This window comes from Chlamydotis macqueenii, chromosome 8 (assembly GCF_036417535.1).
Source record: "Chlamydotis macqueenii isolate bChlMac1 chromosome 8, bChlMac1.mat, whole genome shotgun sequence".
In the NCBI taxonomy this organism is placed as follows: domain Eukaryota; kingdom Metazoa; phylum Chordata; class Aves; order Otidiformes; family Otididae; genus Chlamydotis; species Chlamydotis macqueenii.
In genome coordinates, this window is record NC_141563.1 from 14,376,331 (window position 1) to 14,404,117 (window position 27,787).

Here is a 27,787-nt window from a genome sequence, read left to right on the forward strand (position 1 = left end):
TGATAATGTCTGCTGGTACTCTAAACTGAAGTTTTCTGAAACTTTGACTCACGGTAAAGGAAACAGCTAACAAAGGGGACGTGTTTCATGCCTGCCAGCGGCAGGCTGAGAACTGCAGCTATGTAGGGCCCTAGGACCCCCTGCCTTGCTCACCTGGGAGCTCAGAGAGCATGTCCATCATCCCCTCCCTCTCCTCATTGTTCTGATTCTTTCTTTTCTGTTTCTCTTTTGCTCCTGATCTTTGTGGGCTGCCTTGGTCTATCACTTACTTCTCATGTGACTTATTTCCTGAGTGTGACAAGGTCCCTTCACCCATCCCACCCACTCCCTCAACCTTGGGCTGATCCCCAGTACAGTAGGACACACTGCTACAAAGAGCACATTCCACTACTTTCTCCTGGTGGTAACTTTTCCCTAGCATTATCTCTGCCTCTACCTTCCTTAGGCTTCCCAGAAGCAAACCATGCTCTCCACGGAGCAGAGTATCATGGATGCTGCACTAATTCTGCCCTCTGGCACATGCAGAACAGGGCAGCATTGCTTTAAAAGACTGGCTTGATCCTAAAGGCACTACAGATGATCTAGGGAGAGAGGCATTTCATTATCTGAGGTGGCAGCATGGTCACCATCCCTCTCAGAGCCCAGGGGGTTCCTGCCACACTCATTTCCACATTGCAAGTGTGCCTTGGTGCAGGGTCTGCCTGGTCATCGCAAGTTGAAAGAAGAGCCACAGCCTTCTGGTGTTTTGTGCAATCTTGGAGGCCTCTCACTGTTCCTAACCCTCTTCCTTTTGAGACAGAGATGGAAGAGTTTCTCTTGGGTTCATCTTGTCCCTCAGCAGAGTTCTCCCACCCAGTCACAGAAAACCAGTTGTGTTGCAGAAGGCATCTAGAAAAGGAGGTGTTTAGGCCATTTCCAGAATGTGAATCTGGCATCCCATGTTGCTGTTCCACCTGTGGCTGCTGTATGTGCTCCCCATGGGAGCACCCGTGGCTCGCTGCAGGGTAAAGCCACAGGAGCTGATCTTGGAGCTGGGCCCCTTGCAGGAGAGATTCTCCCTTTGTAGCAGATGCACGCATACTGGTGTGGTCACCCCTAGCACCAACATGCTTTCACCCACCATCTCTCCAGGGCATCTGCTGGTATTGGGCTGCATTCCTAAATCCTGAGGCTGCGAGGAAGGGAGGGTTCTCTGAAGGATGCCCTTAGACATGGGGAGATCTAAGGAGAAACACTTCTTACTAGGGATGTCAGTGAAGGTGGCACAGAGACCTCTTGTTCTGGTTTCTGTGGCTTCTACTGTCACCCCCATGGCAGAGGTTCCTCTGGGCTAAAAGCAGACCCTACTGCCAGTAGAAAGGGATGCTTATGGCTGGGACTCTGCAGCATGCACTCAGAAAAGCCAGGTGGGTTGTAAGATCCATTTGAAGGAGAACAGGGAGAAAAAGGGTAAAACCCAGCTCACCAAGAAAGAAGGCAGCCAAATGCCTGGGCAGCCCACAGAGGTGTGTACAAATAACTGTTCTTTAGAACATGGAAGTGCGTGCACCCACTCACTCTGCTGGGCCTGAACCTGGAGACCCTGAGAGCCAGGGTCTGAGACACCAGCATGCAAGAGCCAGCCAGACACAGCCCTGTGTGCCCATGTGAAGGCACAGCTCCTTCCCCATCCAGCACCTGGGCACATACCGCAGGACATCACACTCAGGTGCTCCCTCACATCTGGAAAAAGGGCCACACCAGCATGCAATGAGGCACACACCGCTCTGTACGTAGATGCATGCATGGTGTTTTGGGTGTATATACACCCCATGCATTTCTGTGCACATGCACAACCTCGCCCCAGCGCTTTTCCTGGCCTTTCCAGCCTGTGCCCACTGGCTTTGCTGGTCCCCAAGCTGGGAATAGCAGAGCCCCACAGCCCTGCCATGCTCATTTGGGTCTGCAAAGGGTAAACTGGGACTGGGGGGGGGGGGGGGGGGTGTGTGAAAGCAAACTAATGATGAAAATGTCTCCTACATGCCTGTGCCTTAATTAAATGCATGGAGAGGCTCGGGGAAGCACATCTGTTTTCAATCTGGAGCCCTTTGATGGCATCAAATGTTCTTTCCCCAGATCAGGGGGGATGGAAATTCTGGGCTGGCTGTGGCAGCTCGCAGCCCAGGCTCCAGCCACCGGGACGCAGTGGGCTTTCCTGGCCCGTGGGTCCCTGGCTGCCAGCCCTGCTGCCCTGGGGACACTTCAGTGAGGAGCGAGGGTCCAGGGGTACCCCCCTGCACCTCTACCTGTCCTGTCCTTTCCTTGGCCAGGAGGCCAGCTGGGCCAAACTGCTGGGACCCCTTTGCTCCAAGTGCATCCTTCTCTTTTTGTCTTTGCTGTTTCTCTTTTTGGCCTTTGGTGTTGTGTTGTTTTTTTTTTTTTCCCCCATTGCTCTTTTGCTCTCTTTTTGGTCTTCTCTTTCTTAGTTCTCTGTTGCACTTTTTCTTCCTCTTTCACATTTTTTTCCTCTTCCTTTTTTTCCTCTGCTCTTCACTCTTTCTCTCCCAGTTCTCTTTGTCACCTTTTCATCTGCATTTCTCATTTTCTCTATTTCTCCCCTCTGCCCCAGGAGCACTCCCCGGGGCCGTGCCCACCCTCCCCTCCAGGTGCACCTCGGGGGGAGACATACACAGACACCCCCCCTCAGCGCCCCCCTCACCCCCTCACCCCCTAACCGGGGGCTCCCCCGCCCCGGTGCCACGTCCCGGCGGGGCCCCGCGGGTGCCCGGAGCGCCGCGGAGCCGCCCCCCGCCCCGTTTGAAGTGCGGAGGGGAGGGCAGGGGCGGAGGGAGGGGAGCGGAGGCGGGGGGACGGGGCGCGCCCGCCCCAGCGGCCCCACAGCCGCCCTGCGCCTCTCGGCCGGCGGCAGCTCCCGGCGCCCCGAGCCGGCCGCGCCGCCTCGCCCCTCCGGCATGTTTTAAACCCGACCCTGCTCGCTCCCCTTCGGGTTCTTCCCCTCTCGCCGCCGCTGTCGGGGTCCTGTCCCGTTCCGCCCCTCCGTTCCCCCCACCGCCGCCGCCACTTCAGTCCTTGAGCATCCCCCCCACCCCTCGAAAAGCCGGCGGCTGGGGGGGGGGGAAGCGGGGGCTGTGGGCGCCCGGGGCGGGGGGGGTGGGGGGCGAGGGCAGAAAAGCCCCGCTCGACGCCATGGCGTCCAGCTATGCCCACGCTATGGAGAGGCAGGCCCTGCTGCCCGCCCGCCTCGACGGCCCCGCCGGCCTGGACAATTTACAAGCTAAAAAGAACTTCTCCGTCAGTCACCTGCTAGACCTGGAGGAGGCGGGCGACATGGTGGCCGCTCAGGCGGACGAAGGCGGCGGAGAACCCGGCCGGAGTTTGTTGGAGTCCCCCGGGCTGACCAGCGGCAGTGACACCCCGCAGCAGGACAGTAAGTGTTGGGGGACACCCCCCAAATCCCCCCCCCCCACACCTTTTCCATCTCTCCACGGCGCGGCCGGGGCTGATCGCGCGGCCGGAGGAGCCGTCCCTGGGCCGGTCGGACCCCGCTCCCCGAGCAGGGCATCCTCGCCGTGTCCCGTTGCCCTCAGCGGGGCCGGTAGCTGATGATGTGCGAAACGTCGGTTTTCACCCAACCACGTCGTCGGGTCCCGCGTCGCGCTGCTCCGTCTCCCTTCGGGGAATCCGGAGGAGAAGAGCCCCGGGAACCGGGGCGGGCAGGATCGGGCCCAGGGGCTGAGCCCCCTTTGCCATCGCTTGCCCGGGGCGAGGGGGGTGAGCACGGGGTTTGGCTGGAGGGGGCGAGGCGCGGCAGGCGGCTGAGCCGCCCCCCATCCCTCCCTCCATCCATCCATCCCTGCATCCATCCGCCCCGTCGGAGCTGGGACCGGCACCGTGGTTTGCGGGAACGCTGGGAAGTCGCTCCGGGGTCCAGATAGGGACCGGACCATTGTCCGACGACCTCCCCGGAGCATCCCAGCTGGCAAAACAGTCCGAGGGTGTGTGCGCGGCTGCGAAGCGGAGCCCCTTCTCCGAGCCCCGGTTCTCCGGATGCGGGCCCGATCCAGGGTGCAGACCTGCCCCTGAGCTGCCCGTTCGAACGGGACCTCCTTTGGGAGCTCAAATAGCCGTAAAAACAGCCCAGCGCCTGGAAGGTAGCGGGGATGGGCGCCGGCTTGCGCAGTATTTTCCAAGCGCCGGTTGTTATTTTCCAAGGGCAGCGCTGGCAGAAAGGGCGAGCCGCCGCGAGGCGAGTGTGCGGGGCCAGCAATCTCCCCCTTACCCTCCCTCTGTTTTCTATTAAAAAAAAAAAAAAAAAAAGGAAAGAAAGAAATCCGCGGAGGCAGGGACTGGCCGCGATTTTCGTTGTGGGTAAGGGCTGGCTGCGGCTGTCCCCGCTGTGTCTCCCGTGGGGTGGACAGGGGCCACGGGTGTGGACAGGGGCTTCCGAGGGAGCCCCCCGCAATCTTGCTCCAGGGGGCTGCCCTGTGGCTGCCGGCGAAAGGAGAAAAAAAAACCAAAACAAACAGACACCTAAAAGCGAACGAAAATTTCGCTTTTCGTGTTTGTTTGTTTGGTTTTGGTTTGGTTTGGTTTTTTTTTCTGCTGTCGGTAGCCGCCTCCGATTCTCTTTTCCCCGCGGGTCCGACGTGGCTTTCTCGGTATCCCGAAGGAATCCGATCTGGGCAAGGGGTGAGCCTCCAAAAAGCAGACGCCCCTTGCACCACCGCCCGTGGGATCCCTTACCCGCAAAACATTTTCTCCGGGCGGGGAAGCGTCTCCCCGAGGCGGGTTTATTGCGGGAGCGCGGTCGGGAAGGCAGCACCGCTCCCGGAGAGCCGGACCAGGGCACGGCTGACGGACCCCCTGCCGCTGGGAGGTGGATGTCAAAAAAATTTCCCTTCCCAGGACCTGGAAAAGTGGAATCTCAGACCCGAAAGGTGTGTATTTTAGTGGAGAAACGCCAATTCATCTCCCTGCGCCGCAATACTGCGTCCGGAGAGTCCTCGAGATACTAGCCAACAAGTTACGTAGACAATTCTTTTTTTTTTTCCTTCTATTTCCCCCCCAGTTTCGTTTATCGTATTTTATTTACTCCTACTACTGCCCCTTGCCTGCTGCTGAGCTCTCTGGAGCGGTAGCTCGATCCGCCTGGAAAAGAGGGGCTGCGTTTCCCCGAGGCGCACCCTGCTCTTAGAGCATGAAACGGACCAAAACTCCCAGTCCGAGGGTGCGTTTCGCAGCCAGCATCGCCAAGCGAGGGACCAGACTACAGCTTCAAATAAATTAAAAGTTCTCTGAATGCTGCAGAAGTTTTAATGCTGTTGCAGTCAATTAGAAATTAGTTTTAGAAGTATTCTAAAGTAAGCAAAAAAAAAAAATACTGGGGATAAATTCTCCCAGGTTTCTTGGGCAGAGCTGTCATCTGGGCTTTCTGGCTCTCTCACTGATGCGTTTAGCAGGTCCCGTGAGTCTCCGTGCCTCAGTTTCCCCACCTATTGCCTGTGTTTTGTGAAGTGTTTTGCAGTCCATGCAGGAAAAGGACTGTGCTGGAGCTAGGCAGTGCAGCGAAGGTATGAGCTTTTTCTCGGTGAAAAATGAGAGCTGGTTCAGTGGAAAAGCTAACACAGGGCTGGGTTATTCCCCGTGTTACTAAGGGAGAGAAAGTAAAAGCCATTTTGAGAAAATGTGAATGTCTCAAGAATACTAAAAATGTTCCTCCAACAGGAGCAAAGTCAGCTGGTCTGTCACCGATTTCTGTCCTGGACTGAAATGAAAAGCTGAATTATTTGGATTGTTTGTGTAATTCAAAATTAAGGCAAAAAGTTTGACGCAGAAATGACAAAAGGTTTTATTTGGACATTGGAGATTGAAGGATCTATTTCACCACTAGTTCGTTTAAAAGGTCCAGGAGAAAAGGTTTCCCCTATTAAAAAGGAAAAACCAACATACCCGGGCATAGCTGTGATGGTAATATTTACAGCGAGAACTGTCAGGGTATTAAGGGGCTGATTTTTTTCAGTGATGCTGCGAAGCTGTCACTCTCACTGACTTCAGTTCAGACTGTAGCTCTGAAAACCGTTCCTTAAAAGCTGCTCCAATTCACAGCAAACTCCCTGCCTCTGCTGCTTAGCCAGGAAGACTTTGCAATCTGAGTTCCTCTTCACTGCAAAACCACCTGTGAAGGTACAACCACCTCTTGCTTTGCTAGCAGGGCTTTTGCAGGACTCCAGCTAAAACTGGGATGAAAATGCAGATCCCAGCCTAGCAAAGGGAGCTTCCCAGTAAAGGCAATTGTCTCCTTTTGCTCCCGTGCCCTTTGCTGGTAAGCTATTAGCTTTTCTTTTTTATTTTTTTTTTTCAGATGGCATTTTTGGCCTCTTTTTTTTTTTTTTTTTTTTTTTTTGGTTGGTTTGTTTGAGTCTTGCTGTTGATGGCTTGTAAAACAATGCGGAGAAAGCATAAGCAGCAAAAGAAAAATTGTTGTGCTAGGATTTCTTTTGCGAGGAACGAATAAATCCCGCTTTGATCTGGTACGGGCACGGGTTCTGCATACTGGAGTTACCACTGTCCTTCAATTTCTCTCCAGTATGAAAGCGACAGCAGTTTGGGGGCTGTGCTTCTCTCCCAGGCTGACAGGTTACGTTGGGCTGTCAGGGCTGGTTCGTGATTTAAGCCGGGGGCACAGGCTGCCTGCGGCCCCCCGCAACTTCTGTCTGGGGCGGCGGTGTGACCCTTCCACACTGCTGCTCCGTCCCATGGCAGCAGAAACCCTGCCGGGGCGGCCGGTTGAGGTGAGTTTCTTTGCTTAGGCTGGGTCAAGCAGAGCATCTCTGCTGGTTTCAGCCTCCTCTTCTCAGGTTGAGAGCACCAAGAAGGGCTTTTTCAGCTGACGCATTGTTCGGTGATGGATCTTGTGGCCACAGGATTTTACAGAGGTCAGAAATAGAAATTATTTCAAGAAAGGAGCAGACAGATTCCGGGAGGACGGAGGATGGCTCTTCGCTGCAGTGGGGTATGGAGGCAGCATCCGGCTCAGGGAGCCGCGAGTCTCTGACACTGGAAGAATGAGCTGGGGTAGCAATTGCTCCATTGGTGCCTGGACTTGTACCTTCCGACTGTCCTTACTGGCACTCTGAGACAGGGTCCTGAGCTGAAGGACCCTTCGTCCGCTCCCACATGGCTGTTCTTCGTGCTTTAATTCCCTCATTTTAATCAGAACAAATGAGGTTGCTGCAGGAATGGAAGAGTGTGTAAACACTGAAGTGTTTCTCTTTTTTTTTTTTGCTGATCCTGAGGCGGTTGTGCCTCCCCATCCTTCACAAAAAAAAAAAAAAAAAAGGCATATGCCACCTTAAAAAGAGGTGGAAAAGCTCTGCCGCAGCTCTGAAATGGGAAATGAGTTGCATGGAGGGTGAACGTGAGAGGAAGTAGCAGAGACAACTGCAGGGTTTTCTCTGCAAACCTCTACTTTATCTTGAAGTATTAAGTGGCTCTTTTGTTAATAAAACACAGCCCTTATGCCCAGAAGATGCTCAGACTGTAGACCGGGGATGTATAAAGAATAGAGAAGAGGGGAGAAAAATTAATTAAATCTAGCAGCTATTTTCTTCCCCTCCTATCCTGCATAGCTGATGGGCAAAGGGAGAGTCTGCAGGAAGCAGCTGGCTACTGGCGTTCACAGGTTACACTGGGATGTGGAAGGAAACCAGCCGGTACCCTGAACCCTGCGGGCAGCGGTGAGCATCCTTACCAGGTGCTGCCAAGAAAGAACCAACTCTCCTCCTCCTGCAGCTGATGTGGAAAAATTGAGGATCACATCAATATTCTTTTTCAGGCACTTATTGTTTAGGGTATCTGCGTGAAAAATATGACAGCTTGCTTTTTCTTGCGGGAGTCATCTTTACGCGTGCCGGTTGTACTGCCCGTATGCTAGAGGCTTCTTGCAGGAACAGTGAACGGTGTTCACTTCAGTGAAGGCTGAAAAACAGGCAGGTAACTAACACAAAGCAGTTGTTAAAACTTTGCTTAACTTCTTTCCACTTATAAATGGGCCCAGCGATGTAATTTCAGGCTGGCTGGTGCATGGTTATTCCGGCGAGTATCTCAGAGCATTGGATATTTTTCTTATGTCCCTGAATCCTAAATGGTTTGAAGTGGAGAAGCATTTTGTGTTTTTCACATAAGTTTCTAGAGCTTCTGGATGCAGAGAAAAGATGGAAATGTGACTCCATTGCAAACCTGGAGTCTTAAAAAAAAATTAAAAACACACCAAAAAGCAAACAAAAATGGACAACATACTGTTATTAATAAAGCAAAAAGAGCCATGTGAATTTGAAGGAGGGAGCTGACTCAATTTGCGAGTGCTGGCCGTGCTGCCTGCCCTTTGAGGGGTGAAACTAGACTTTTATTTGTTTGTGAATTTCACTTTTTTTGATCGTAATCAGTTTTGCTTCCTGGTTCTCATGGTCTCATAATTTGTTGATGGTATTTGTGTTTTCAATCCATCCGCACAAAGCTTCCAACTTCTTAATTTGAAAAAGATTTTGCTGAAAGTTTTTACTTTTTGTTGTTGTTGTTGTTTTCCCCCTCTCTTAATGTAATGAAAACATTTCCATAAAAATTAGATTTTGAAATCTCTCATAAAACTTAAAGGTTTGGTCTGAGCTGCTAGAACGCTTTTAATGAACATCAGCTTTCTGTCATCTGCAGCGAGTTTCCACTACTAGCCAGTCTATTTTCCATCGTTTTGATGATGTATAACGCAGTGATCGCATGGGAAAATATTATCTCAGGGTTAATTTGCGCAATCCTTACTCACACCGCGTCATTGCGTGCAATTCAATGGACTGCTTATATGTATGCCAATTGATGAGTATTAGCCTTTAAAGACCTGACCAGCAGCCTTGAATCATGCAAAAAACTCTTTTTCTTTTTTTTTTTTTTCTTTTTTTTTTTTTTTTCCTTTTTTTTTTTTGGCGGCCAGTCAAGTATTTTTGTGCAGGCACGAAACAATTCTGCTGCCTGCGTTCAGGGGCACGATCCTCTTGCCTTTCGGCAGAGATATGACATGCATCAAAATGTGTGGCGTTAGGAAGCCTGGAAAGAAGGAGCAAGAGCATGGACAGAGTATAAGCAGGGGGGGTGGGAGCGTTGAGTGTTTGACAAGCCAGACACAGAATTACAGGGTCATAATTCATTCATGGATATATATATATATTTTTTTTTTTTCCTTCCCCCGGTAACTGAGCTTACTATCATGGTTTTTGACATCACCAGAATGGCTTGATGGGATTATAGGTGTTTATTCCTGGTTGTGAGTTGTTTATGATATATTTAATCATTTTTGAAACCCGTATTAAGTAGCCCTGAGGGAGCTGCGCTCCTGCTGGGCCTCCGTTGCATAATGAAGTACATCACGAGTATTTACCAACTATCACAATCTTCCAGACCTGGGCCTCTGTTTCTGGGGAGGATGAATCACTGCATTGCTGGTTCCCCACCCTACTCACATTTCCTAAAGGAGGCTTGGATTTCAGGGTGGATTATGAGGATGTGAAGTGAGAACCATCACAGCCTGGCTGGAGGAGTTGTTGTCCAAGGCTCTGATCCGACTTTCCGTTTGAACTGTCCTTGCGGCTTTGCACGCAGGGCACGGAAAGGTTTCAACTTGTGCTTGGGTGGTGGAGCACAGAGCATAGGTTTTTAGTCCCACCACCAAAAAAGCTGTCGTATGGTCGCTGCGCATGGGAAATATCTTCTGACCCCACAGACAGCTCAACGAGGTATGAAATCCCAGCGGGTTTTATGGCAGTCCGGTGGGATGTGGAGAAGGATGCTAGCAGTGCCTCCCGTTGAGAGGGAGATGCAGCATGAATTCAACCTCTTACTAGCCACTAGAGAGTCTCCATAGAGAGAGACACTCTGCGTTATAGACGGTGACAGTGGAAGCTCACACATGCGTAGACGCGGAAGCCACCTGCCCCACAGCACGGGTCTGTAGGGATTTGTCCTTTGTCACCCTGTGTCATGACTGCAGTGCCCTGACAGCCAGGGTCCAAGGGTGCCCCAGGGTAATACTGCAGTTCTTACTCTTCGATTTGCTGGCCCTGCTCACATTCATCATTCACACTTTGATCTGTAAACACGTGATATGTTGCTAACCTGCCGTTTCCTTTCTTGCTCTCTGGTGGGAGATGGAAGATGCTGTGAGGTGAGGATGGGAGCTCGGCAGAGGTGCGCTGCCTGTCTCCTGGGACTGTGGTGGCATGGATTTGAGAGAAGTTTCTTTCAAACTAGAACATCTGGAAGATGCTGGTTGGGAAGGGGAGGGAGCAGTGGTGCCAAAGCTGAGGGCTGAGGACGACCTTCTGCAACAGAAAGCCTGGCATCTGTGAGGATGAGTCTGCGAAGACCAAAGCTGGGAAGAGAGGCCTGATCAGCAAGCCAGTGAGCATCTATTTCAGCTTACAAAGCTTTCTGGGCTCCTCTCTCACCTCTGGAGGCCGGGAAAAGGTTATGCCAGTGTTTAAAGCACTGTCCCAGACAGTCTGGATTTATCGTGCCCATATGAAGTGAACATTTGCCTTGGGGTGGCAGCCCGGGACCTCCTGGTGCCTTGCGTTCCTGGAAGGGAAGGTTGAAAGAGGGGTGAGGGGAGCCAGCTGCACTGTTAACAAGTCACTACATCCTATTGCAGCATCCAGTTCATATTCCACCCAAATTTCCCCCCGTTTCTGGCTAGAGAAATTTTCCTACAGGAGAAACTCCAGCCAGTCAGCGAGACTGCTGGGCAGGGCAAACGTCCAAAGAGCCGCTCAGGATCTGGCTAGGACCCTCTCCACGTCTTGATGAGCTGCTCAGACAACAACACGGCTTTTGCACTGAGAGCTGGAATTCATCAGGAGCCTGGGGGCATTGCTTCCTGCTCTGAGCCCACCAGTGGATGAACTTCTCCTGTGGCCTCCTTGACCAGAAAAGTTATCCGTGGCTCTGTGCATCTGGAGACAAGACAAAAATTGCCAGCAGCATCCGCTGAGTGGGCAGGGCTTGGAAAGGGAAAATGGCATCCCGCTCTGAAGGGGACCAGCAGTCCCAGGGGCACTGGGAACAAAGCAGAGGGTGCCTGGGGTTGATGGAGCAGGGTGGGTGGCTGCAGAAGGCAGCATCTGAGTAGCTCCCAGCTGTCTCTTGTAGCCAGTGTAGACACTGCACCAGTTGGGTAGGTTTTGAACCCATGGGGACCTTTAATAGTCTGCTGTTTGCTCTTGGTGGTGTTGTGTTTGTGGCTGCGGAATGAGTGGTGGGTAGGTTGGGTTGAGCTGCAGCCAGTGCGCCGGTGAAGCCTTGAAGACCTGCTCAGTGTTTTGGAAGTTGTCCTTTTTTTTTTTGGAAGCATCACTAATATGACCCACATTTGGAAAAAAAAAAAAGTAATGCTAGCAGCTTTCAGAGCCATCACTTCTCCACGTCAGCTCAGCAGAGCCAAGGCTCTGCGGGGATGGATTGGACTTTAATAGGGAAAAGTGCCTGAGCCGTAACCGTGAAAACGGAGTGTTAATGCTCTGGGCCCGGTGCTGCAGAAAGGGCTGCCCTTGCCGATGGCTTTGCAGGCAGCTCCTGTCCCCATGAAGTCTGGGCTGGTTTCCCGTAAAGCTTTACAGGGCTCTCCTCACCCCGTGGCTTAAAATGCTGGTAATGCTTCATACCCGTTATCCTTCTGCATCCTGTGTGGCGTCGCGTTTCCCCCGGACGGAAGATACAGAGTGGAGGTTTGTGAATCCGGCACTGCGTTCCTGCTTGGGATGGGTGACTCCCGTGCTCACAGTGCTAGAGGAAGCTGGTGACAAGTCTGTGTCTCTTTCCTGAGCGCGTTTGCTGCCATTTGGCACTGGGAAGGCTGTCTCTAGACACAAGCTGGTAGCGCAGCCTGTCCGATTTTGGGCACTTGAGGTTGTCAGAGCAAAAGTATTGGCGATTTTGCAGTGAGAGAGAGAAAAAAAGCTTCCAAGAGCAGTCCAGAGCCAAGCTCTGCATCCCGCTGCCTTCACTCCGAGTGCTGACGGGAGTCTGCACCTCTCTGTGGACCAGGGATAGGGAGCCGCGGTGGTGGTGGGAGCACAGGTCTGGGTTTTACGCGCACACACGGGGCAGCTGAACTGGGGAGGGCGTTTGTCTGCTCCAAGTGTTCCCCGGGCAGAGGAGGGCCACTCTGCTTGCGGATTCTGCAGGGCAGGGTCTGCAGGGTGCGGCATTTGCTGGTCCTGCAGCAGTGTACCCGGAAAAGGCTTGCACCCAAAATCCAAATTGAACCAGTGGGGCTTTTTTTCCTCCAAACATCAGTAGAGATGGCCCAATAGGATGACCCAGCCTGTCTTATATTGCTCCAAAATGCCTTAGTGCCTTGGCTGCAGAGTCTCAAGGTCTTACTTTCTGTATGCTTGCTGCCATAACTTGGCCAAGTTCACCTCACCGTGCCTCAGTTTTCCCACCCATACAACTGGGTACGATCCTGGCCCCTAATGAGGGGCTCTGAAATCTGCTGGATGTGTGTTATATATGAGCATGGCTTTAACAGAGATTCAGGAAGATTCTCCTCACTCTGCATCAACCCCAGCAAACTGCTATTTAATCTGCCTCTGTCTCTGGAATCAACCACCTTCCGTGTTAGTTAACGGATTGGCATTGAGGAGATCCCCTGGAGCAACTTCCAGCAAGTTTGTTTCTGCAGGGAACCCACCTTCTGCTCAGCTGCACCTGAGTGCCCCCCATGCCCTCGGGGTGAGTTGTTTGCTATGTGAAGCCGTCCATGGGGTCAAACAGGTGGCAGATTTTTTGCACGCAGACTCCGATCTCCTGAACATCTCGGGATGCTTGGCCTCTCCACAGACCCAAAGGATGCAAAGAGCGGCACGTGCCGGTCAGCTGGAAGGTCCCTGGAGCCTTTGGCGGCAGGCAGTGAAATTCCCAGTGGCTGGTTGGGACGGTGACACTCTTTTTCTTGGCTATAGCCTGGTCTTGAAAGTTTGGCCAAAAAGATCTTTACTTAAAGTTTGTTTCATTTGGACAACTGGTGATACATCTTGTGGAAACTAGGGGAACTGTTCAGGAATAAGTGCTTGCGATGCATTGCTTGTTTGTGGCTTGGTTTTCATTGTTTCTCCTTTAAACAAAAAAAAAAAAAACACAACCAAAAAAAAAACCCCAGCTAATCAGTAAAAAGAAACAATCACCTGTGATTTAGGAGAGGGATCTCTCATTGTAAATAATAAATTAGTGTCGGGAGACCAGGCAGACAGAATGGTTGATGAATATCCTGCAGGCTGAAAGTTGTTTATCAAGCCTGTTTGAAGACTTATGACTAACAAGCTCATTTACAGAGTTTGGAGCCTGTTCATGAACCGTTCTCCAGCTGGGAGGATGTGGGAATCATCAGAAAATGTATTCACAAGTTACTCGATCATTTAAAAAAAATGATCAAACAAACAAAGACTGGTTTTTGGAAGGGAACTGTAAATTCCTCCTCACCCCCACTGGGTTTTCTGAGGCATTCCCCTTAGGAAAACGAGGGGCCCGGAGAAGAATGAAGAACCCCACGTCGCTCACTAATGACCTATTTTGGTGCTAACCCTTCCTCTGAATGTCCCGCTGCTGGCCAAGCCCTCCGGCTGTGGAGAGCCGAGCTTCCACGGGATGTGTTCTGTGAAGTCTGGTCACGGGTGCCCGATGGGACAGATCTATCTCGTCTCCGCCAGTGATTCCCGGTGGGGAAACTGGGCTTGCTGGGGGAAGTGGCTGCTCTTGCTCCTCTGATGAGCTTACAGAGCAGATCTCCCCCACATCACAGCCCAGTGTGTTTCTGTGTGGTGCCCTGAAAGGGCAGGGCAGGAGCCACTGGTGTCAACCTGCTGCCTGCATAAGGGGGATGAATTCGGCATGAGGAGCCTACCCTGGAGCGCCGTGGCTCCATGCTCTTTGCAAATCCACTCGCCTGGCCTTGAACCAACTCTCGTGCTCAATGCAAAATGCTGCATCTTTATGAGGAGAGGGAGATGTTTTTCACCCCCAGCATCTCCTGTAGTTCTGCCTTGTTTGTGGGGTTTCCTCTCGTGCTTGGTTGCAGAGAGGGCTCTGGGTGGGCCCTGCTTGGGCATGCTGCATGTCGAGGAAGAGGCAAACAGAGTCAAAAGAAGTCCAGAGAAGAAAAGCGGTAAGGAGAGCTCCAGCATCCAGTTTGATAGGAAAGAAGAGGTGCTTAAGCTCAAGAAGAGGAAAGTATAAGCTCCAAACCCACCTACTTCTGTTGCAGCAAGGGGGATGTAACTGAGACGGTAGGGAAATCCTCCCAGGTCTAGTGAGGGTAGGGAAACCCTGGAAGAGGAGATGTGAGGATGCTGTGGAGACCCCAAGAATAAATCTGAGGGAGACAAACATGTAAAGAAATAAACAGCATAGAGCTGATCCTACCTTGGGAAGGGGGCTAGAAGGGTCTCTTGGACACCCTTTCCCCAAGTTTCAGTGACTGCATGATGTAAGTGGGAACGTGCCTGTGTGCTTGACCCTGTGTTTTATGTGTTCTGGCCGGCACAACGATGCTGCCTCTGTTTTTTCCCCACTTTCCAAGCAGGTTGCTGTGCTGTGTTCAGCTGAGGTGCCTGTGGGGCAAGAGGGACTCATCCAGCAGAGAAAGCACGTGCATGGGGAACGGACACGCTCACTGGGGGCAACCCACTGCTGGGAAACCAGGCAACGGATTTTCCTAGACGTGCCTTTTGGCTTGGGCACTGTGGGCTGGAAGTAGCTGGTGCGATTGAAAAGACGGGCTAGTTTGTGATTAGCAAGAAAACCGCCCCAAAAAGTTGCCCTTCATCAGTCTGGGCAGGTTCATGTCTGCCTTTGTGAATGCTGTGTGCCCCTCCAGCCAGAGACAGTCTGTGCCTGGAGGAGGTCACAGCGAGCAATAAAGAGGACGTCTTCTTCTTGGAGGGTCGGAGCACTCTGTGCAGAGCTGAGTGCTGGATCCTGATTTTCTCATCAGCAGCGGTGCTGGGTTCCCCATTCCCCCAGGTGTAGCCCCTCTTGCTACACCCGCAGTGCTACTCTAGGCTTCCTCAGAAGGGCTTTGCTCTCTGCGGTGCTTCCCCAGTCTCCGCTCCGGGTGGGAGCTGTTTTGCTCGTGTGACATACCGCTGTCCCTGTCAGGCCACGCAGCGCCGAGAGTCGTTCCAGACACTTGTGATGTTGGATTTGAATTCTCATTTCCGTGACTCCCTAGGAAGAGGTCATCTTTTTTTTTATTTTATTTTTCCCCCCTTTAATCCGTCAGAGAAAGGTAGAACAAGAGCCAGTGGCTGGGAGCAAAAGCCAGACGTGCATTCAAAGGAGGTAGAAAACATGCATTTTTAAACTGTGAGATGCTATGTAATCACTAGAAATAACTGAAGGAGACCGTTGGCTTCTCCATCCGTGAATGTCTGGAAGCCCTTTTGGAAGAGCTGCTTTTGTCAGCCATGAGTTATTGGTCTCGCTAGCTGGGGTAACTGGGTGAAACGCTATGGCCGGGTCTCGCGCAGAAATCAGCAAACTGAAGAGTTTGGCTCTGGCCGCAGGACGGACGGACGCGCTGCAGCATTCCTGCGCAGTTCGATGTCAGGGATATTCCTGCCAGGAAATTGAATCACAGGACCAGATGGAGAATGCAGATCCACTCGGTGCGAGTCTGTTTACGGGTTTGAACCAAAACATAGCAAGAAACACAAAAGAAAAGCGATGTTCTCATCTCTGATCGTAACTCAGGCCCTTATGTGAACCAGCTGCCACACTCATTTAGAGGACAATCCCCTTTCCAAAATCCCACTGTTAGGAATAGCAGAGATAGGAAAACCTCTGCAGAGCTACAAAGGGCGAACATCAGACACGGAAACAGCCTACCTTGCTCTTGTATTTCAGGACCTCTTCTGAGTTTACTGCAGCTCTGAAGAAAACAGGCTGTTGCACGAGATTTCTGGTATTCCTGGCCAGGTTGAGAATCTGTGTGAACGGTGTCTCTTGTAATCACAATGCTGTTGGCTTCGGATGAAATGAGGAAAACAGGGAGAGCTGCAAATCTAATCAATGGTGAGGAGGAGGATAAATGTACTCAGCATCCTCGAGGGACAGAGGGGCTCCAAATCGATAGGGTGGGCCACGATCACAGAGTCAGCTTTTGCCTCCTGCGTCTGCGCTCCATTTTGCATTCGCTTGTCACCAGCCGAGGAGGAGCCCGCTGAAACCGGGACTGGCCAAAGAGCCACAGAAAGGCGGCTCCCCCAGGAGCGTTCAGAGCACAAAGCCCTCATGGCTGGACCTTTGCTCTGCTGCTGAAACCATAGAGATGGGAGCCTTCCTCCACCCCACCAGGATGGGCATTTCCCAGCACTGATGCTCAGTGGTCATGGCCATGTGCTCATGCACACACTGTTGGCCAAGGAGGATGGAGATGCAGAGGTTTCCAAATGTGCTCTGTTCCTAGAAGGGTTGTTAAGTAAAAAAAAATGTGCCGAGAAATGGTTTGGCAAATGGTTTGGAGGAATTACGCTTTGCTTTGATATGATTAATAATGGGAATGGGGGGGAAAGATCAAAATCATCAAACTCTGCTTAAAACTTTCCTGGGCTGAGCCACGTTCAAAACTCAGTCTCAGGTGTGAAAAGTCAGAAGGTCTCTGAATTTGTCTCAGATTGACTCCAGACAGGATTCAAGCTTCTGAAAAAGTCTTGACGCCTCCATGAGCACGTTAAACTTCCCTTAGGCAGAGCTGTGGCCACTGCTCCAGGGCACTCAGCATTGCTGTGCGGTGCTCAGGTACACCTCGTGATGCTTCGCAGCCAAGCGAGGGACTGGGTGAGTCCTGTGTGCGCTGCAGAGAGCATCCCTGGAGACCACCGTCATCTTTGCCCAGGTCCTTCTTCTGGAAACATGGCTATCCACTGCCGCAATCAGGAGGTACCACAAGGCATGGATGTGAGTAGGATCACCCTAAACTGGCCATGATGTGTCTGGATTTTGCTGTGCCCTGGCTGCTAATCCTGCTTTAGGGCAGCCTGTCTGTAAAGAGAAAAGTTCTTGCACGCCCAGTGTGCAAGAGAGAGGCAGGTACCAGCTCAGGGAAAGGTCCACCCTGACCCGAGCTGGTCCTGTTGCTTGTTTTGAGAGTTGAGAGGATGAAAAGCCCGCTGGGGACAAGGATGTTACTGTTAGCTAATAGCAGAAGCTGCTTGGGAAGAAGTACTAGACTTTCCTTCAGCAGCATCAACAATCATAACGGCCAAAGAGAAGGGCGTCTTCGTACCTAAAAGTGCAGGCAGGCACTTCTTGGGCGAGTTGCTTTTGTATTGAGAAATGCGGATTCTGTTCAGCTGCAGCAGGCAGGAAATTTCTGTCGATTCCAGCTGGAGGGGGGCAACCTCCAAGTTAAAGCAATTATGGAGAAAGCGGATGCTTTGGGTAAATAATTTGATTCTATTTTTCATGTAAAAGCAACATCTGTGTTGCATAGGGAGAAAGATTTTATAAGCCTCACAATGGAAAGAAACCACTTTGACGTTTGTTTTTTTTTTTCTCTCCTGGATTTGTTTGCTAAAACTTTTAGAAGTCCTGTTAGAGGTCAGCTCCACAGGTTTTTAGCGTGGAGAGCCGAAAGCCATCGGTTACTGCCAGTGCCCTGTGGCTGGGCGTGTTCTGGGGGTGATGCTGCGGGAGAGTTTGGGAAGATGCAGAGGGCAGAGCCGAGGGGCTTTTCTGTTATTCTGGTGCCATCTACTGGTCTGAGCCCACAGAAGGGGCCGTGGCAGTGGGAAACTGGGAGGGAAACACGCGTGGACGGTGTGATGTGGCCGGGGTTCCACAGGAGCGTGGGCTGCTCGCCCTCCCTGCACAGAGCGCACGGATGCTGGGCTCCCCACCACCTCCGTCTCTGCTTTCTCCTGGTTTAAAAGTTAAAAAGACTGGCGCAGCTGTACCAAAATCTGGGACTCCTGCTGCTGTGCGCCCCCAGGTTGGGATGTCCAGGGAGCAATCAGGGCTGAGCTCTGCTGGGCTTTCCTTTCACTTTGTCAGAGCAGCGACGTGCTCTGGTCTGGATTCTCGAGTGTCTTGTGAGAGCTTAGGCTCACCCAGCTGCTTGGTCTCTCGCTGCTGGCATTAATAACACATCTTTCCTTTTACTGAGCCACCGAGTTTTCCAGAAAACTGTAGGAGCTGAGTTATCTTTGCCGTTCCTGTTCGAATTGTCAAACTGTCGTTGAAATTTGCCGACAACTCAAAAACTGCTTTGGGGAATCAGAAGCAAAAAGCGTGTTGCGTTGTAAGCGATTCTCTAGAAACCCAGTTGAAACCAGCTGGGGAAGCTGGGCTGCCATTTTGGAAAGCACCTCCAAGGGGTTCGGTGCCTGGAGCAGTCCATCTGAGGACATGGTCTCCTCTCTGGGTGCCTGGCTCCCACGGGAGGCTGGTGTGAGCTCTGGCTCATGGCTCCTCTTCCATCACTGCCTCTCTTCTGCCACGCATTGCACGTTGTCTTTGCTGTCCTGGTGGCCGGGCCAGCCCCACGTGGTGCGTCCCTGGAGAGAGGATGTCCTCTCTGTTGTGGCTGCTTCAATGGGCTGAGGCCCATCTTTGACTTGCTTTGCTCCAACGTGGCAAGCCGTGCTCTGAGCATGACACTGCCTGCCTTGAACTCGGCCAGCACAGGCAGCAAGGAGGAGGGAAAGGCGGGAGAGGGGAAGGGATCTTCAATGAGGTTTTTCCGACAACCTTTCCCATTTTTTTTTTAATTTATTTTACAGTTTAAAGGCAAGACCCACAGCAGGAGACCTAATAGCTTGGGAACAGTATCCCTGCCACGCAAATGTACTCTCTGCTCTAGCAAACACAGGAGGTATTGCCCCTTTGGTTACTATCAGTAGTAACTTTTTAAAGTCCTTGGGTTTCAAGCCTTGAAATTTCCCAGGCTCATTTTTCTCTAATGATTTGAGAGAAGTCAAAGCCCTTTCTGTGTGAAAACTGGAGGCATAGGTAGTTTTTGGTGACAGGCTGTACCTGGATCTGGAAAGGTTGATGCTCGGGTACCGGGGACTGCCGGGTGGGAGAGGATACCCCAGAGCTGCCCAGGTGGTTGCAGGGATTCAGCACTGTTTTGAGGCAGCCTGGCCTGTTTCAGCCAGTCCTGGTGGAGCTGGTGGTGGAGTTATGGGGCAGACATGCGGTTGGGGCAGATGTGGGCACCCATCTCTCTGGACATGGCTCTGTGTGAGTGCAGTAGAAGGTCCCCCAAGGCAGGCGGCAAAGATGGGACTCTTGGCTTTGGCCATAGGCTGGCAGATAACCAAGGAAAGATACAGCCTGTGCCCTGGGGTGGGGAGTTCTAGTATTTTATTACCTCTGTGCCTGGGTGATGGATCCAATAAAACTGCCAGAGCAACTGCAAAACAAGTGCCTAAGCAACAGAAGAGGTTTGTGGCAAAAAGTCATATGTCGTATCACAGTCCGGGCTCAGCAAGCAAGAGGACTTTGTTATCTGTGCGTAAATGAGAATAATCAGGAGCACTTTTGCCTCCCCTGTTCATCTAAGGCGAGATTAGAGTGCTATTAGCCAGAATGAAATGCAATATTTGTTTTAGTAACCCATCCATCCTTCATTGAGGATGAGGGGATGAATTCTCCGGCTTAAAAGAGGCTTTTCGTCTCCAGCGCCTGCAATCCTTCTAATGCTGGGAACAGATTTGGTTAACATACTACTTGGGTTTAATTTATGTGAGGACTTGTGTTTTTCTTCCTCTTACTTTTGATTCAGGAAAGTGTCCCTGTTCATCAGAGGCACTTAAACTATCTGCAAAGTAAAAGTGGTGTCTATGCTGGGAGCGGTCCCTGCGTCCGCTGTGAATTCGGCAGGCACTCGCTCAGGACCGAGCCCGTGGCAGCAGATGACAGCGGTTTGAGACGCTTCTTCCCGTCAGACGTTGGGAAATAAAACATAATGCCGATATAATCATTTGACGATGTTGGCTCGGTCTCCCTGTGAGTCTCTATGCAAGGAGAGTAAATTTCAAAGGCTTTTTTTCCGACTAAAAAGCTAGGCTAAAACTCCAGGGTCTGCCCCGTCAAAAGTGCTGTCTGACTTCTGGAGCGGGAAATGGCCGAGATTTTCCTGTGTGGTTGCCTCAAGTTGGGCATTTCAGCCTGACCGCAAGTGGCTTGAGCATCAAAGGGCTCTGCAGATGGGTTCAGCTGTCACACTTCAGCTTTTAGAACTGGGCCAACTGGCTAATGATAGACCGTGACTACCAGGATACCAGTTTTTGCTTGGCTTGCTAACAGCGCCTGCAGCCTTTCTGGGAGGACTGTCGCTTACTGCACGAATATGCCGTGTCAGTACAGCAGGACTGAAGTCTCAGCATTGCTGTGACTCCTTGAAGGAGCCTGTCTCTTAATTTTATTTTTTTTTTAAGCTCCAGATTCTAGGGATATGTGAAAACCTGAGGTAAAAAAGTGCATCTCTGGCAGAGTGTATAAGCCAGAAGGATAAGACCCAGCCAGCTTTTGAGATTAAAAAAAAGCAGAGGGTGCACCGATAGGAAGCACAGTCTGGAGCCTGCCTCGATGCCGGTCTCCTGCAGAAGCAATCATAGAATTCCAGGAGGGTCCGACTTACGGTCCGTGAACCGTATTGGTCCTGTTGCGGCTGCTTCTGCTGCGCGTGAGCAATGCTGGGTGGCACAGCCAAGGCAAAGCCATCCCCTCTCCCTCAGCCTGGTAAAGACTTGCAGACACTTAATTTCAAGCTAGGTAACAATTTGTTTTACACCTTGGGGTATCTTGCTCCAAATGGAACAAGATGCTCCAAATGGAGCTCCAAATGGAGCAAGATGCTGCTGTGTGGCTCAGAAATTCTTTCCGGCCTGGCTAGAGCCAGCGCAAGCCCGTCTCTGCTCTGTCTCGAGCGCTGTGGGCTGATCTGGGCAGGCACGTGAGCTGGAGCATCGCAGAGAGGGGTGCCGCCAGTCCAGCCTCCCGAAAATGGGCAGGAAGCGCCGAGACCCCAGTCCCCCCGCTGAACCGGCAGCTCGCGCCAAGCATTGTAGCCGAGCGTGTTTGCAGCATTTTATGGGGCATAATCTGTTGTCATCGAAGCCGATGGCAAATTCCGTACTTTCTGCAGCTGACGCTAAATAGGTCTTTTGAAGGTTGTAATTTCTCGTTTAACTGATGCCAGTTGCGAATACTTTGTGCTGAGGAAGAACCCCTTAGCGCCAAACAAAATACAGTGGAAGTCTGTGGCGTGTTTTTCAGCGTATTGTTAGTTACAGCCCTCCTGACAGAGCACATTCTATGCCGAAGATAAATGCTTGGGAGTCTCTTGCCAATTTATGTCCGAAAGGGCTTTTCTTGGATGTCCTCTTCTCTGTGGAAAATGCTTTTCTGCTTTTCCAGCAAACATTCAATGAGCTGCACTTGAAAGAAAAAGAGGACCTATTTCAGGACCAGACCATTCTGCTTTGGTTCTCTCTGAGCTGGTTTGTGGCTCTTTGGGTGCTCTGATCTTTGTTACACCATGTTGCATGGCAGTGGTTTTTGCGTAGCAATCTGCATGTTCCAGGACGTGCATCGGGGATGTTTTGGTCCCCCCTCGCTTCCCTGTAGCGTCCCTCGTGCCCAGAGGTGAAGGGTCTCAGAAAATCCAGGCTCCAGCTGGGCTGCAGGTACAGTTGGCATATTAGGACACTAGATTCCTGTGCTGGGATCTCAGTCTTTCCATTTAAATTCAATTTCTGTGACCGAGGGGGGAGCGTGGAGAGCAGGTGTGAGTGGGCTGGGGCTGGTCGAAGCAGGTGCCCGCAGGGATGCGGGCTAGTGGTGGCCAAAGGCCAGAAGCATCGTGGCTGCTCACCAGTCCTGGCTTGGCATTGCTGCCAGCCCTTCCCGCACGTGGCAGGGACCTGGGGCTGAGATGGAATACGCCCTCTGCCATCATGCATTAATCAAAATCAACAGGTTTTCTGCAAAGGGTTAAGAGCAGAGCCAGCATTGATGTGGAGCCTCGCTGTTTGCGCTGATGATGGCTCGGAAATGCAGTCTGCAATGCTCACAAATCCACCAGCTAACGTTTGCATGCGCAACTGAAATGGAACAGCTGCTATGTACCTTTATACCATATACTGAAAGTGTTTTATTTACGTGCTGTTAATTTATTCTCTGTGCTGAGAAACCCAACAGCATGAATGGCACAATTGTGATGTGAATGCGTCCCCCTTCTGGTTTATTTTGAAGTGATTTGCTTTTTGCCTGCACCTCTGTAGGTACGGGATGACTAGATGTGTTATGAACAAAGAGGGTGGCACAACAACGCGTCCTCCGAAGAGTGGGATGTCTGAACAGATGGGTTAGGCGAAGCAAGGAAGGAGATGGAGGTGCGGAGGAGCAGACTGGCTTGCCCACAGTTATTTAGAAAGCTGGAGCTGGGGGGTTTCCGCAGCTGCCAAATCCTACCCTGCTCCTCTATCTGCTATCCCCAGCTTTGCTTTTGTGCTGGTTTTGTTGCCATCTCGTAAAGCTCTTCTCTCGAATACAGCTTCACCGAGAGCTGGGAGCACGGTGCGGGCTCCAGGGATGGGAGCCGGGCAGAGACCCGATGAAGTTGTGTCATCAGTGCACCTTTCCCTCAGGGTGAGATTGAATTTGCACATGCTGTTCAACCTACACAGGCCCTGATGCACGTTTCTCAAGCTCATTTTAAGGACCTCTGATGATGGAGAAATCTGTACGATGTACGCTAATGACCCCGTGAACTTGAATCTGGTGGAAGGTCATTTACTTGTTTCAGGAGGGCTTTGATCTGGAGCGAAAGCCCTCAGTCTGCAGTTCATCGGGAGTCATTAGAGTGGAGAAGGATTGGAGAGTGATGGTTTTAAACCTACACTTACCTACTGTGTTGAATGCGGCCCTAAGGCTAGGCGTGCTTTCTCTAAATATCCTCAAACATCATTGCTTTCCTAGTGAAAAACACCACCTGGCTCCCATAGGTTTTGTTTGTTGGTTTATTATTTGGAGAATTTATTTTTTTCCCAGGTTTTTCATTGCAATTCATATTTAAACATCAGTGTTTCTTGGCTTAAAAATACTTTGTACTCAACTTATTTTATTTTTACTTTAATTGTTAGTAAAAAAAAGGACATAATGACATAACCAGCAAATGATTTTGCCAGAGGGTTGAGCAAAAAAATTATAAGATGTTTTCCTAGGAAAAAAAAAAAAAATCTGTTTAAAAATTTCTCATTAAACATAATTGGTGTTTCTAGCCATGATTGACACTAGGAAGTTTGAAAAAATGCCTGTGCTAACAGGCTGGGGGACAGGAATTTGCTGCATTTGACAGGCTGTATACAAGAAGGATGCAGCACGGCAAACTCGGCAGCGCGGCTTTGCCAACGTGTCTAGACAGCCCATCTCCACCGGGGAGAGAGAAGCTTATTTCTTGGACCCGCTCCATCTGCGGCTGCTCCGATGAGACCAGACCACTTCGGGTCTCCTTTATCGATGGCGACTTTGTGTCCAAGCCTTGGGCTTGTGCTGAGCTTGCTCAGCCCTCGTTGCGTGCCGACCAGCCGTCTGCCTGAAATGATTTTGGCTCCTGCAGCGGGCAGGATGCGGTCGTTTGGGGCAGGGGGACAGGGCACAGCGTGGGTGCGTAGTGGTGTTTCTCCAGCTGTGCCACCTTGGGTGAGCCACCACATCTTCTGCTGGCTTGAGATACTCCTCTGTTAGATGAGGATGTGGCTAGTCTGGCAATGGGTGCGATTCGTTAGCTAGAGCTTTTAAAAAGGCTTAAATTCTGTTAAATCATGCTGGAACAGCAGCACTTTTCTGCTAGCCCTGCCCCAGGCTGAAAGGTCCTTTAAATTGTCTGATCCTCCGAGACAGAGTATTTGACACTTCAGCCAGATCAAGGGCAGCAATAAGCAGATATCCTATGATATGTTCATCATCTGGAGGCAAAGATTATTACTGTGTATTAGGGACTGTTGTTGTCAGCATATCCCTCGTTTGCCTCAATTCGCAGACGCTCCGACAATCGTTATTCTGCCTCCTCTGCTGGGAGTTGTGCTTTTCAAACTACAGTGAACTTTGTGGAAATACAGAGGTTTCAATTTTTCAGCCTTTTGATTTAAAATCTCTAGGTGATTGTTCGACTCTGGCAGGGAACCATTCAAAATAATTCCAAAATATTCATCATTCCAGCAGGCTAAGAAACATAAGATGTAGCAATTTATTAGCTAATGTGAAATGCATTTGCCGTCCAGAAGAAGCTAAGGATGGAGGTGGATCTCAGCCTGATTTCCCTTCGCTTCCCGCAGAGCCGGGGCGTGGAGCACGTTGGAGCCCATGGTCCGTCCTGTCCACTCTCCTGTTTTGCTGAATGCCCCTGTGTCCAGCAAAAAGCCCTCAGAGCCCAGCCTTGTCCCTCCTCCCTCTCCTGTGACCTTAGAAGAGCAAGTTTTCCCTATGGACTTAGGAAGGAGAAAGAGGGATATAAAGGTCCTGTATCCCTGACCCGAGGAGCACACTCCCAGTCAGGATCCTCAGCCCTTGGAAGAGGCAGGTGGGCTGGATGCTGACAGCTGGGCTCAAGTTCTGTTATTTCTGGATCTTGTTCGCCATCGTTTTTCCAGTCGTGATCAAGAGGGACCCATAAAATGCATTAGCGGTCAAAATCTGGATTTCTAAGCGAAGTTCTGCAGCAGCTCCAGTCCAATTTGCTTGGGTAGGGGCAATGGCAGCGGTGGTCCGATTTGATCGAAACACATATCTTGGATGCTAATGAAAGGGGAGCGCAGCCTTTGGAGAGCTGGTTTCGATGTTCTCGCCGTTGTTTGCACTTCCCCTTCGCCCAGCCCGTGGCGCCCCACGGTCCCGGTGCAGTTGTTCTGTGCCATGCAGTTTGCAATTCTGGATATTTCAACAACAAACCAGATGAAATATCCATTGAGAACAGTGTTTCTGCCTACCGTGGGGCCAGCTGGCGCACGCATCCCGCCGGTCATTGTCTGTCTGCTCGTGCGGGTGCCGCATACCAAAAACAACACGTCCAAGTGAATTTCCAGATCCAGTTGGGATGGGGCCGTTTAATAATGGCACTTTTCTAAGCAGCATGGTGGGCCTCCACCAGGGACCTGAACAAGCAGAGACATTCATGAAGCCGGTCAGCCTGAGTCAGTCTTTCCCGGTGCGGGTGGGAGATTTTTGGGTAACATTTGCAGGCTCTCGTGGCTGCCGCAGCATTTGGAAATGAGCCAGCTGAAAGGCCCGAAATGCCAAGTGGTTTGTCTACAACGTATATACGGACTGAAAAAAAATCCCCCCAAAGCAGCCCTTTTTTATCTTGGCAAAACACTTTTTTTTTTCCTTTTTTTTTTATTTTTACATTTACGCTTCTTGCAGAAGTATCTCTAATTTTCCCCTTTACAAAGTTTTTCTGACTGAAGTTTATGAGAATTTTTTGCTACTTTTTTAAAATACAAGAGAAAATGTGACAAAAGCAGTATTGCCCAGAGCCCAGGTGGGTTTGTAGTGGGAGGGGGACTGCAAAGTCCCCGCTTCGTGACTTCTGGCTGATGCATCCTTCTACATGGATGGCTCAGCCTTCTGCATCTGTAGCCATCAGAAGAGGGTGGTTTCTGTCTGTTTCTGTTTTGGGGACTACTCTGAGGGCTGGAGAGACCTTGGAAAGACTGAAGTGTATCATCCCAAAGGGCTGGTGCAACCGTAGTATTATGTGTGGTGTTCCTGGTTCCAGTACACCCCATTAACCCCTGGCCTAAGCACCAGCACCACAATGGTCTTTCTCTCTATTAGGGAGTCTTTCCTATGGAAGGAATCAAATCTGCACCACGCTTGGTCCCTACAATGGGGGAGTCTCTCTAACACGTTCTGTATTTTGTTGTTGAAGTCTTGTCCCAGCAGCTTGGCATCAAAGGGGATATTGATCCCTGAAACCTGGGGCGTAGGTGACGTCCATTTGTGATCCATGTCCAGCTGTAGGTCTGTGGGTCACCTCTGTACATGAAGAGAAAGGGGACACCAGGTAAATCCAACAGGAAAGCAGGTGGAAATAATACTTGGATATACACCATGTGCATGTTAGGGTTAAAAGGGGCAGAATTACACAACCCGTTTTTTCCAGCCTTTGCAGAAAGGACAAGAAGGGGTGCCGGAGAGGAGAGGAGAAGGATGGTATCTGGAATGAGCTAGAGCAGGAAGGGGGACAAGAGCGTAGAGAGGCGGCTATGGAAAGAAGAAAATACCGATGGAGCAGGGCGGAGGTTAGGAAGTTTGATCTTGGCTGCATGAATGCCGTTCCTAAGATGAAACATCGCCACACATGGCATGGGAAGAGGAGCTGATGGAAAGAGGATGTGGGCGTTGGAAGTCATACCCCTGACCTTGCAGTGCCGGGACTTCACGTGTTCAGCGCTGCCTAACGCGCTGAGCCTGGGTCTTACCCAAGAGTAAGGAAGGGGCTGTGAAGGCCAAAGTGCTCCAGCTCTCCAAGGAAGGTCTGGTGGTCCTACTGGCACCAGTGGGTGCATGTCATTGTACCCGAGTGCTGCGCTGGGACGCACGGACCTGTTTGGGATATGGTACCTTTGGGTATGGTGGTGGGGTTTGGCTGGCAGAGCTGTGCGATTGCATCTCTGCTCCTCTTGTCATGGGTCCAGTGCTTTTGCAGCGTCGGGCTGCCCTAACGAGGGACGCAGGGGGAACTACAGCCGCCTTGGATCCTGTCCCCTCCCGAGCCTGGTAAATCCACCCCACTGCGTTGCCGCCACGGTCTGGCGGTTTGGTCTCTTTGTCAGTTACAAAGTGCAGTCTCACAGAACACGATTTGCCGCTGGCAGGCTTTTAAAATATGTGTTTGCTTTTGATTATGGGTTTTTTTAAAAATTAATTTTCCAAGGATCAATGTGGTAATGCATATGAAAATTACAATATGTAAAACAAAGTATAAAAGCATACGAGGAATTCCAAACACATAACATACTGTGCCTTGGAGCTTATGAGATCCATACAGCGCTTATTGTATTATGGGAACACTCTGACCCCGGGACCCAGCGGAAAGGCTTGTTAGAAGAGTGGGACTAAGCCCTGCGCCTTACGAGCTGTAGGATGCCCAGAAGGAAAACCCTAGCGAATATAAAAGCAGAGCAGAAGTCAGACTGGTCTGTGGAATCTTGGGGGACTTTCGATGGCTTTATACCAACTTCTGGAGAAGGATGTATACTTTTGCCCCCGCAAGTATTGTTCTCCCAGTAATTAACACTTAACATCGTGTCTTTCCAAGGGGATTCTTTGGATTTCCATTGGATCATGACTGCTTTTTTTTTTCTTGATCATTTCTTCTGTCCACTCCAGCAAGCGGGAATGTTGACGCGGTTAGGGAGGATGCACATCTCAGCCGCTCTGACTGCCCATGTGCTCTGCAGGTTCCCACCAGATGACAAGCAGAGCACCAGAACTGAAACCACCCTGAAAAGGAGTTTTGTCTTACATTTCCCGTAGGACAGGGCTCTTAGCTGCTAGGGAGGAACTCATGCTGCCCCGTCTGTGGGTCAGGAGTGGAGCAGATTGGGGTTGCAGGGAGTCCTGATCCCCAGCTCTGCAGACCCGCAAGAGTGCAGAGCAGAGCACAGGTGATGTCTCTGCGCTCAGGTCCTTGCCAGCGCCCAGTAAGTCTGCATGAAGACCATCTGTGTGCTAG

General features: G+C 51.1%; 1 protein-coding gene across 1 annotated transcript in view; it reads left to right on the plus strand.

The window, feature by feature from the left end:
- Positions 1 to 3,160: 3,160 nt before the first annotated feature.
- PRRX1 (paired related homeobox 1) overlaps positions 3,161 to 27,787 on the plus strand; it is a 40,298-nt gene continuing 15,671 nt past the window's right edge. Inside the window, exon 1 of the mRNA XM_086753271.1 lies at positions 3,161 to 3,427. Coding sequence (XP_086609397.1) covers positions 3,187 to 3,427 — 241 coding nt within the window. The 5' untranslated portion in view covers positions 3,161 to 3,186. The remainder of the gene's footprint in view (positions 3,428 to 27,787) is intronic.